Source organism: Micromesistius poutassou (assembly GCF_964030765.1).
Source record: "Micromesistius poutassou genome assembly, chromosome: 22".
In the NCBI taxonomy this organism is placed as follows: Eukaryota; Metazoa; Chordata; class Actinopteri; order Gadiformes; family Gadidae; genus Micromesistius; species Micromesistius poutassou.
The window spans coordinates 2,794,453-2,806,821 of NC_140292.1; the positions used below are offsets into that span (position 1 = coordinate 2,794,453).

Genomic DNA, 12,369 nt, shown 5'->3' on the forward strand with positions numbered 1-12,369 from the left:
TTTGCGCCGCCAGCGCCGCCTGCGCGCACATGCTCAGTGCGCACCCGGACTCATTGAAGAGCGTCCTCCACCGCACCGCTCCAACACACAAGCAGTGAGAAGCAGTCGAGACGATATCTCTCTCACACACCATGAGCGACACTACCCAGCCTAGATGAGACGTCCGCCGTTGGGCTTCTGACCCAGCCTTTTGCTGGTCAAAAGGAAGCAAGTGCATGCGTCTGGCGCCCGGCCGTGAAGAACACCCAGCGGTCTCCTGCCTTGGCCGTTCGAGTCGTTGTCGTGTGGCCATACTTGTACCACTCTTTTTGCCACGATGGTACTGAGCAAGGTGAAGGCCTTTGCGATTTACTTTGACAATCTGAACGAGCACAATCTGCCCGTGTTCTCTGGCGGAGACCAGATCTCAGGGAGGGTAGTGGTGGAGGTCACCGAGGAGGTGCGCGTCAGGAGCCTCAACATCCACGCCAGAGGAGTAGCCAAGGTGCGATGGACAGAGTCGCGGAACACTGGGGCCAACACGGCCTACACTCAAAATTACACTGAGGAAGTGGAGTACTTAAACCATTACGACAACTTGATAGGCGAGGAGAGAGGTAAGGGGCATTTACCAAACCATGCACCTTTCATTCTTCCCACCAACAAAAAATGACGAGTGACCCAAGTTGTAGCTGTCGCAGTGTGTGTGTGTGTGTGTGTGTGTGTGTGTGTGTGTGTGTGTGTGTGTGTGTGTGTGTGTGTGTGTGTGTGTGTGTTGCAGACGTCTTTTAACGTGAAATGTAGTCCACGGTGGACGCTGACACGTCCACAGTGTGCTGTGTGGTTATCATGTGTTTACTGTGTTGGGCATTTCAGCATCTTGTAAATCAAGCGTTTAATCATTAGCTCCGTTTACGCACAGCAGTGTGTGTGCGCGTCGTGTCCCTGGCTGTGGTGCTGATGCGACAGCTGATAGGAGTAGGACCGACTCGAGGAAGTCGAAGAGGTGTTCACACGATATGCCTCCAAAACATCTTATACCCCCCCCCCCCCCCATTGTATACGACAAACAACACATTATAACATAGTCACATAAGCATAGCCTGTCGTCAGGGAAATATATTTGGTCCACGAGTTAAAATAAGTTATATGGGCATGGCCATCAGTGCCGACCCAGAAAAGTATCGCAAACCGCGATGGGAAAACCCTGACATTGACTCGCCCAAAAACGGTTAACAAACCCAACAGATCTGGCTGCTTTAGTCAGACACCGATCACTAGTGTTAACACTCTCAGAACACGACAGGCGATCATATTTGCATATATTGGATCTTTTTTTCGCTCGCCCGTCGAGGAAACCAACATGTAGGCTACTCAGGCAACTCCCTTTGTTAGAAGCGGTTCAAACCTGTTCACAAACCGGCAGTCTGTGGACGTGCGTGTGCGTGTGTGTGTATGGGTGGAGGGGGCACGGCAGGGACACCAGCGGTGCTCAGATAAGGCCATATATACTCTGAAGGCTGCCGGGCAATGACATCACACACTCCCTAAGCGAACGAAAAAGGGTTGTTTGTCAATTATTCATTGATACTGCTACACTGGATTTGCATTTACTCGCATCCTATTGCACTATGATTCGGACGAGGGCTTTCCAACCAGCTGTATACATCTTGCATAAAAGGGGAGTTACTTTATACACTATAAAGTGTTGCCCTATTGCATAAAAATAATAATATACATTTATGAATAGACTGATAGATTCATAATTGCTCCACGCGATGAATTGGCCAAACCGGCAAGACCAAACAAAGAAGAATACAAGTCATGATTGTCTACTCTAAGCAGCTGACGATCATGTTGCTCTTTATTTTGTTATTTCTTTGCATTTCACTGACTTGGTGGAATACATGAGAAATGCTTTTGATAAAGGATAGTGATTTTTATAGGATATCAGAAAAAAGTAAAAAAATTAAAAAAAAGAAAGAAAAAAAGTCAAACATCGCAAGCTGGAGGAGGAGGGGGGGGGGGGGAGGGGGGTGTTGTGGAAGTTGAATTATGTTTATATCATCAAATACCATTCGCCGGATCCAAGACTCAACACTCCTGGTTTATATTTGTCTGTTTATTTCAATCCTTGCACTGTATGAAATAACATGTAACCTGCTGAAAGTCCTTAATAAAACCAACCTGGATGTACCATATCTTTTGTTTTGTTTTAATTCTTTACTTCCTGGTCTGTTACTGTCTTTTTCCCTACCTGTGGTTTGCTGTGAATGAAACATATATGTTCTCTTCACATCCTTCCATGCAATAGTCCACATGCTCAGAGAAATGAGAAGGCGGGCCCAAGGCATGGGTTCGACCAATGGCAGCCCTGGCAGTAATTTATTTCTCATTTCCTCCAATAGGAGGCTAAGTAGTAATGCATGCGTTTGAGTATCCGGCTGAAGGAAGCTGCTTAGTCTGGTTCATACCGGTCTGCTCCTGCTTCTCTCTCTCTCTCGCTCTCTCTACTGTTGTCAATGACACACACACACTCTCACACGCTCTCATACACGCACATACGCACGCACACACACACACACACACACACACACACACACACACACACACACACACACACACACACACACACACACACACACACACACACAAACACACACACACACACACACACACACACACACACACACACACACACACACAGACACTACTCTTATAGCCACTTTATGACAGCTATTGTAGAACCGAAGAAGCAAGAGAAGCAACATGCCATCGACACAATGAATAATACAGATCGAAATACTGCTGGCGTGGCTTGACACGGTCTGGCATGCGGTGAAGAAACACCACGTTCTTTCTCTATCGCAGGGCTGGGTCTTATTCCACAGTTCACACTGTGGAACTTCCTCACACTGAGTGTGTTTTCATGACTCAAAGAGATTTACGCAATATTGTTTTAACTTGTACACGGTTAGGTCATATCCCCACTTAGAAACCAGAAGGGTCTTTTATCATGAAAAAAAAAAATTTGAGAATGTGTCACTTGGAATTCCTAATGTGTTTTCTATGGAGGGTTGGTTGAATTTAATCCAGAAATCGTACTTGACCTCAGTAGTTTTGGGTTATTGAGGATATTTTTTAGGGGCGACAGAAATCTTGTGGGTAAAATAAAAGTGATATTGTAAACATTCTCCCTTTGGCAAACAGAAACATTAAATAGCTTCAAGTCACTAGCAACAACTGGTTACAATCACTGAAATAGTCCCTTGTTCCTCTCTCTCTTATCAGTCAGTAAAATATCAGTACCATGGCACAACACAATGTGTCGGTTGATTGTCACAGAAGGCAATGTTGACAGATCCCGCCCATAATAATCAGTTACATCAATGGTCCAAATAATCTTGAAATACAGGGTTGGTTAGGTTTTGTGATCATCATGAAATTCAGATGATACTATTATGTGAGACATTAAGCTACTAATCTGGCTGTGGATGACTTAGATTAGTCCATCCATTTATCTGGATATTATATAGAACACATTCCTAACTCTTTCTTTTTGACTTTGTATTGCTTTATAAGCAAACATTTATTTTGACTGAACTTACAACAGGACACTTTTGCCAGGTTACTGCATATTTTAATCAACAAAATGGCAAAAAACTATTAAGCATAAACTATGAACGATTTGGCTATGGTTCATAGCCAAACCATGTACTTCAACCAGATGCCTCCCACAATCACAACCATTATGTAGATACGTTCAGAAACGGCTGTATTTGCGCGTCCTCCCCTATCCCTACAAACCAACTGAATTCCTCTTTTGAATCTCTGACACGTGATGAACTAGGCCGAGGCAGATAACCAGAGCCAGTCCTTCAGGTCCCAGAGTCCAACCCCCCCCCCCCACAGCCCAGAGTCTAGTCTAGACTGGAGTGTGTTGGCACCATCTGTCTGGTACGGTGCACATGGAATCTTGTTTCTCGTGTCTTTCAGATGACGAGAGCCCGGATGAGGGATTCACCGTTCTCTGCACGGGCGTGCATGAATTTGCCTTCAGCTTGAACCTGCCTCAGATGTAAGTAGAGGTTGGCGTACACAAGACAAGACCAAATACAAAAGGCTGATTAAACGCCCACACGCAAACAAGCCTGCACACACTCACATAGAGAGAGGGAGGGAGGGAGAGAGAGAGAGAGAGAGAGAGAGACTTTATCATCATTATCAGATGTGCAGTCAAACTAGGTCACAGCGATTGCAAGTCTTGGTTGTCAACGTACAAATAAACCCACATAATCACGAAAAAGAAAGCAGAAGTGGCAAAACAAGTAAAGGTATGAAAAGGGTTGGTCTAATAGGAAAGTCTCACCTCATTAATAACTTGCCTCTCACTGTTAGCTACTTACTAAATTGTCAGCGAAATGACAAACTGTGCAATAAAGTGACGGATTATTACGATGTGGATATTTATATCCTGTACCTCCTCCTCCGCCTTCGCCACGTCCTCCACCTACCTCCACCTCCACCTCCACCCTGGGGTCCACCTGCTGCCCTGACAGGCCCCTGGCCACCTCCTTTGAGGGGAAGCACGGCAGTGTGCGGTACTGGGTTAAGGCCGAGCTACAGCGCCCCTGGCTGCTCCCTGTAAAGGTGAAGAAGGAGTTCATCGTCTTCGAACACATCGACATCAACACGCCACTGCTGCTGGTGAGCGGGACGCACCAACACACACACGCACGCACGCACACACGCACACACACACGCACACACACACACACACACACACACACACACACACATACACATGCGCACACACATGCACACACACACACACACACACACACACACCTCAAAATACCTTTGATTGTGGTATGACCTGTTGGTCCTGTATAGATTAAGCACTACAAAGGATATGTTATAAAATATGTTAAGTTACAAGCAAAAAACCTGCCAGTATAGTCTTTGAGTGGCTATGGCGTCCCAGCCAAAAGGTTCTTTCGTTTGATGCCCTTACCTGCTCTTCAGTGACTTAGTTATAGTACTTAGTTGTGTAGCATCTTATCCTAGCTATCTTTGTTGTATACGGGGAATGGGTTAACCTAGCGATAGTGTGCTTTGCACTTGGTTCTATGAACATCCTTACTGTAATGACAGTGATATATTATTCTTCAGACAAATGTATTTATTATAAGTCGCATTGGATAAAAAACCCTAAATGTAAATGTAAATAGTGGTTGTGAAGCGGTTGCGTGAACACCAGCACTGTGGCCTCAACAGGCTCCTCAAGCCGGGACCAAGGAGAAGACCCTGTGCTGCTGGTTCTGCGCCTCCGGTCCGATCTCCATCAGTGCCAAGATAGAGCGGAAGGGCTACACACCAGGTACCCACCGAACACACGTCCACCTCCTTCCTAAAGCTTAACCACCGCGGCGCCCCGGTGGTTCACCAGGTAGAGCGCTTACCATAAAGGCCTAGTCCTGACCGCAGCGACCGGGGTTCCATTCCTGCTGGTGGTCCTATGCTGCTTGTCTTCCCCTCTCTCTCCCATACCTTCCTGCCTACTCTACAATAAAAAGGATAAAACCTTAAAAAAAAAAATCTTCAAGAAAACTAAACCACTGTCAAATGTCTGGAAACACTCTCCTGTCATACACATCAAGCACAGGTCGCAACCGCTGATCCCTCCACCAACTGGCTGGCTGTCAGCGTTTGGAATCGGAGACAACCTCGCCAAAAACGCTCCCAATCCCACACAGAAGTGTAACACTCTCTCTCTCTCTCTCTCTCTCTCTCTCTCTCTCTCTCTCTCTCTCTCGCTCTCTCTCGCTCTCTCTCTCTCTCTCTCTCTCCCTGATCTCCCTTCCCTCCCCGAAGGCGAGTCCATTCAGATCTTCGCCGAGGTGGAGAACTGCTCGTCGCGCGTGGTCGTGCCCAAGGCGGCCCTCTACCAGACCCAGACCTTCTACGCCAAGGGGAAGGGCAAGCAGATCCAGCAGCTGGTGTCCAACCTGCGCGGAGACCCCCTGCCCCAGGGCAAGAGCCAAAGCTGGGAGGGCAAGTCACTGAAGATCCCGCCCGTGTCTCCCTCCATCATCGACTGTCCCATCATCAGAGTGGAGTACGCGCTGGTGGTAAGTCCCGGCACGGTGGGAAAGGTTCACTTAATGGGGTCGTCTGGGGTCATGTCCAGGATGAGGAGTTTTTTCTATATGCCTGCGTGTAATTGGGTAATTATCGGTGGTGTTATAAACGATATTTGCACCAACTGCTAGAATCAAAAGTAGGATAGGTTGTTCTTGTTTGAATAGTTGCTGCTCAACTGGTTTTAACCTTTGAAAAAGTCACACCCCAAAGTAAGATAACTTTATTTGTGTAGTCCCAGGACAAAGAAATGCAGTCACCCTCAAGTAATAAAAAGTAATAAATGCATTCCTTATTGTCTAGTTTAGGTATGTTGACATATTTTAATATGTCCCTTACTTACTCCCTTACTACATTAATGACTGCAAGACACTTTGTATGTCAGCATCTGCTAAATGAGTAACCCTATATCCCCAGCCATCAGATATGCCTGATTTTATTAACATGTTCTCTTTGTTTCCCGCTGCCTGTAGGTGTATGTGGATGTCCCGGGGGGGTTGAACCTGAACCTGTCGTTGCCGTTGGTGATTGGGACGATCCCACTTCACGCCTGCTCCAGCAGAACCTCCAGCATCAGCAGCCAAACCAGCAACCTGAGGTGGAGTCTCCAAGAGAGACCCGAAGGTAGGGACTGGGCCACACAGAGAACTGGGACACACATTCACACATAGATCCATAGAAACATAGATACATAGATACATCGATACATCGATACACAGATACATAGAAACATAGATACATAGATACATCGATACATAGATACACAGATACATAGCAACATAGATACATAGATACATCGATACATCGATACATCGATACACAGATACATAGAAACATAGATACGTACATAGATACAAACACTTACACGTATATGCATACACACATTTACACATATATACATACATTAGATACATAGATACATATATACATATATGTATATATGTATACATATTTACATAGATACATACACATATAGATAGATATGCATACTTGTATGTACATACACACACACACACACACACACAGACAAACACACACACACACATGTATATGCATACATACATAGTACATACACACAAACAGCTGTATATACATACTCTTGACACTCACTCACACACACACACACACACACACACACACACACACACACACACACACCACACAGATTACCTCATTTACATTGAATGAGACCCTTTATTTGATGGAACATTGTGTGTGTTTGTGTGTGTGTGTGTGTGTGTGTGTGTGTGTGTGTGCGTGGCAGCCCCTCCAGACTACAGCGATCTGGCCGTATCAGAGGAGCACAGGCGGGACTGCCTACAGGGCTCTGATTGGTCCCCACCCCCGGAGGAAGCGGAGGGTTCCCTGCAGGCGTATATCACCGAGTTCAGATACCTACCCCCCCCACTCTACTCAGAGGTAACGCATGTCCGGTTGCATGGCTGTATGTCTGTCTGTCCACCGGGTTTGGGTTGTGTTTGCGTAATGCCTCGCGTGGTTGTGTCAGCTAACCTAAAAATATGAAAACCTGGGGGGGGGGGGGGGGGGGGGACTCAGGGGGCGGGGGGGGGGGCGTGAGCAGGGGCCTTGGGTGTCCTTGAGAGTAGATTTTGCTTTTTGGAAAAATATACAAAAGAATTAGGAGTAATTGTTGTTACCAAACATCGAAGTACAGCCAAGGCCCATGTTCTGTATTTTGCTATAAGAACTGAATGGCTGCTGTAGCTGGGTGAAGCATGTGTAGGGAGTGATAACAGCATAATAGTAGTTTAAAGGAAAACATGCCTCTGGTGTGGTGTGTGCATGAAGGGGTAATAGAGCCATACTGAACGGGCTGTGGTGGTTACAGAAGACAAAAAAGTCTGGGAAACATCATTCTAACTGCTGGGTGTGTGTGTGTGTGTGTGTGTGTGTGTGTGTGTGTATGTGTCTCTCCCCGATAGGTCGACCCTTACCCTGACCCCGTGGAGGGCTGTAGAGGAGCTGAAGACGCAGGCCGATGGGACAGCTGTCCATCTCGCTGAGGAGGATGAACCCAAACCCGCTGTCTTATCGATGGCTAACATCAACTGGGATCGCCGCTGTCCAGAATCTCTGTCCACACGCAACCGCAGCATTTACACTTAGCTACCGCAAGAAATGGCAGCGAAAGAGAGCGTGAAAAAAAACAGCGCCCATCGCTCCATCTGAGTACGTCTGGGTGCCTGGGGATTGCTGCTCCAAGCTTGACTTGGCTATAGTCTCTGCTTTGTAAGGGGCTTACTAATTATCCTCCTCCATCGTCTTTTTTTACTATCTTTAAAAAGCGAATACGTCTAGTGGATGAACAAAGAAGCAGGTGTGACAGTGGACAGGATACAATGTTTTTTCTAGCCTCAAAATGAGTTTTTGCACACGCTTTTCTTACCGTTTTTCTATTGGGTGTTTTTGTATAGCGCAGGGTTACCACAGGCCTTTATGCTACATTCTGTCCACTGCAGCGTTCATAAGTGTTGTTGTGGTTTGGAGCTACTAGCTCAAGCTAAGATTTTCCACAATGGCCATCTGTCACAACTGTTAACGTCCAATTGGTCTTCCTGTGATGAGAGGGGGAGAGAAGGAAGAAGGAATATCTTCACTTTGATAGAAGATGTTCCTCAATGTTTGTTCCTTAAGTGCTTACGTTCAACTCAAACTCCACACACACACTTCCAGGGCATGAGTGTATTGTGAGAATGTGTGTGTGTGTGTGTGTGTGTGTATGTGTGTATGTGTGTGTGTGTGTGTGTGTGTGTGTGTCTATGTGCGTGTATGAGGGTGTCCGTGATGAATGTATGTTTGTAGCAGTTTAAGAGGTGTGTAGACATAAATGCGGACCCATGTTTTATATCTGAAAGTACATCTATGACCAACTCATAACATTTTTCTCAGAGACGTTTTGGTATGTGTTCATTGCTATGACAGCCACTGGCATAACAAAACGTAAACCAACTTATGAAGCTACCTGCCCAAAAAAGAAAGCATAAAGTTGAGATTTCATGTTTACAGAGAAACCTTTATGGGGAATGTTTTTGAAAAGTACTTCCTTACTCCTTCCTCCTAACTTAAACATATAAAAAGTGCAATATATTTTTTTATTTGTAAGATTTTGCACTAGTTTTCATACAATTTTATTTGTTTTTATTTTATTTTATTTTTTTGTTTTTGCATTACACATTGTTGCTATTATCCGAATATTGTCATGATCTACTTTTTAACTAAATAAATTGTTTATTTTATGAAACATTGGACTTACTTATGATTTTGTATATCCAACAAATAGCTACTTTTTTGTTATAATAGTTGACTCTTTGGTGGCCCTTGAAGGAATTCAGTGCAAGTTTTTTCAACCGCTTTCTTCCTTGTGCGCTCATATTATTTATGGTTGTATCTTACTGACCTGAAAACAATATGTTTCACAGCTTAAGATCGTCAACATGAAGTACAAAAAGGAATGTTGTGTTTACAATAGTCATAACTTTACAGTCATAACTTTATTTCTTTCTCACACACACACACACACACACACACATCCTCTGTCTTACTGAATAACAAGAAACCGATTTTTTATTCAGTTGATGTTGAGGAAAGCTGTGTAGGGTGCCCGTTCAAAATGGAGGAGGAGAACATTGTTGACTGTAGTCGTGTTTTATTTTTCCCCGTATCATGTGATCTGGGTGTCTCTTCCAGAAGGGCCTGTGTGGTCTTAAGGTTGAAGGTGAGAAATAATATTACTGTACTGTAATTCAAACCACACACACACACACACACACACACACACACACACACACACACACACACACACCAAACACACATAGTGTTTCTCACTGGGACCTAACAAAACTGACCATTACAAAACAGGTTGCAAAATATGACATGCAAATCCAACCAAATTGGGCAAACTGGTTTGAAAAGGTATGTAAAGGTGTGTATCTATGTATCAACCACAACCAAACCGCCAACCAAGCCCATCAACAAAGACATCAGAAAGACTGAAATCTGAAAATATGCTCAAAATGAAAAATACCCAACAGTAATATGAAAAATGTATAACCAAAGGTGTTCTATTTCAGGGCCCTGACCGGCCCATCACAAATTCATCTCAAAAGACTTGAACCCAAATATTATAAATACCCACCCCATGTCCATCCTGTCAACGGCTAGAAGTTATGCATTGGGAACTTTTGAAATAGTCATAGCAACAGCTTGTTTCTTACATATTAAATATGTGTCATAATATTGACTTTGAAGACGTTATTTAATTGAGTGAGGTGTGAACTAAGCCAGCAACCCAGTAAGCCAAGAAGGTTAAACTACTATGCTAAAAAGGCCAAATATTTGGCACCGATCTATATTCCATCTCTCTCTCTCTCTCTCTCTCTCTTTCTCTCTCTCTCTCTCTCTCTCTCTCTCTCTCTCTCTCTCTCTCTCTCCCCCACACACACACACACCATTATGCATCGGTCGCCCAGAAAGGGCGGGCTTAAGTTATAATGACAGGGCACATCCCTAGACGCATTGGAGATGCAGCGCTACTCATCTTGAACCCGGAGAGCGAGAGAGAGCGAGAGAGAGGCACGTTGGTGGTGCTCTGCTTCAGCGTGTTGTGGCTGATACCAGACGCTCCACCACGTGGTGTGTGTACCAAAACATCATGTCCTTGACTGGCCAGTACCTCCCCTTTCTGCACATGGAAGTTGTTTGTCAAGTGGGGTGGGAAGAGCTCGAGTACTTTTAGAACTCGGTACTTTGAAGGAGACTTGTGGAGCAGCAGACGCTCTCTGTGCTGAACTTGAGTCAACTTTTACTTCGCAGGCGAGGTTACGCTTTTGCACTCCGCTACCCTCCGAGGCGAATGGTTTCCTTTGTAGGCCTAGGCTACTTCATTAGGATATGACTTATTTTATATTTTTAGTCTTGCATTAGTTCCGCCACATTCCCAGGAAAATGTTGTAGCCTACTTACTTCTGGTTATTTTTTATTTATTTATTTGACACTACTGCTCTTTCATTGGTCCTAATCTTAATTTTAGGGTAGGCCTACTTTTACTTTAGAATTTCTCTACACTAAATTCGAAGTGGAAGTTTGTACTTGGTACTTAATTGTTTTTATCTTACAGTGCCAAGTACTAACTATTGCTCCATTTCAAAGGCTTTTTTCATATAAACACATTTCTCAGTCCCATACTGCTGACAAGTTGGGTAACCACGTGGACCACCACAACGGTATATATTATCTTATCACATGTTTATGAGAAATGTGTCAACAGACAAATATGAGGTCTCAAACATGAATAACTACTTGTGTGTATTTTCAAAGTACTCCATTTGAATATGCACGAGTAAAGAGTATAGAAGGCTTAACAGCAGGATTCCTTCTTTCTCTGGGAGGATATTCCTTCAGATGTCAAGGACGTGAGCAGTTTTCCACCACAGCTGTTCTCTGTACAGGAAGAGGTTTTATGCTTGGAAGTGAGTGTGTGCTTGTGAACCCAGTGACACTTCACAACCATAGCCGTATATTGACGGTTAGTAGAGCAACGTTTTTGGGGTTTTGAATCAGGATTTTTGCATCAAAGCTGTGTTGAAGCTAACTTTAGCCTAGCACTATGTCTATTTTAGCCCTGATATCCAAGGTTGCCTCGTAGCCCCATCTTGCTTTTCAACACAGGAATAAACGTTTAGAAACAGAATCACTTGGTTGATGTATTTGTGTTTCGGTCAGAGAAAGACGAAAATATAAAGGCCGTTTTTGCTAGCATATTCTTAGCTGAAAATAAAACAATTGAATTATTTTAATAAATGTAACTATTCTCGTATACTCTTTTTAATGTGGGCATACTGTGTCATTTATTTTTGTATTTTACATATAGCCCTTATTTATTGAGCCATAATGTTTCATAAATTACAAAGTTATTAACTTGTGGCTAGTTAGCAGCTAGCCGGTAGCTGGCTAGCTTGTGCCATCTGCTCTCATGCCTATTTGGGGCTTCTTCTACAAAATGCTTCATAAATGGAAGCAGGGGTGTAACTAGAAAACCTGGGGCCTCTTGGGCCCCCTAACATAACATCAATACTCACCTAACCTACAACAAGACATGTAAGTTATATATAGCTTTTACACAACACAGGTTTTTTTTTTTTATATTTTACACTTAATACATTGAGAACAATTGACTAAATGGTATATGAGTCAATTGCCAAATTAAATTGCCAAACTGATGAACAGACC

At 44.1% G+C, this 12,369-nt stretch overlaps 1 protein-coding gene across 1 annotated transcript; it reads left to right on the forward strand.

The window, feature by feature from the left end:
* Positions 1 to 100: 100 nt before the first annotated feature.
* On the forward strand, positions 101 to 9,371 carry LOC311367436 (arrestin domain-containing protein 3-like). The gene is made up of 8 exons (XM_084486281.1): positions 101 to 596; positions 3,976 to 4,057; positions 4,539 to 4,686; positions 5,257 to 5,359; positions 5,854 to 6,110; positions 6,594 to 6,744; positions 7,385 to 7,539; positions 8,064 to 9,371. The coding sequence occupies exons 1-8, from the start codon at positions 317 to 319 to the stop codon at positions 8,142 to 8,144; spliced, it is 1,257 nt and encodes a 418-aa protein (XP_084342407.1). The 5' UTR covers positions 101 to 316; the 3' UTR covers positions 8,145 to 9,371.
* The last annotated feature ends 2,998 nt before the right edge of the window (positions 9,372 to 12,369 follow it).

Excerpts from the sequence above, each read along its gene's own strand:
- LOC311367436 (XM_084486281.1), top strand. The coding sequence starts at position 317 with ATGGTACTGAGCAAGGTGAAGGCCTTTGCGATTTACTTTGACAATCTG. Across the intron at positions 4,058-4,538 it reads AGCTTGAACCTGCCTCAGAT|GCCCCTGGCCACCTCCTTTG; the intron begins GTAAGTAGAGGT and ends CTGCCCTGACAG. Across the intron at positions 6,745-7,384 it reads TCTCCAAGAGAGACCCGAAG|CCCCTCCAGACTACAGCGAT; the intron begins GTAGGGACTGGG and ends TGTGCGTGGCAG.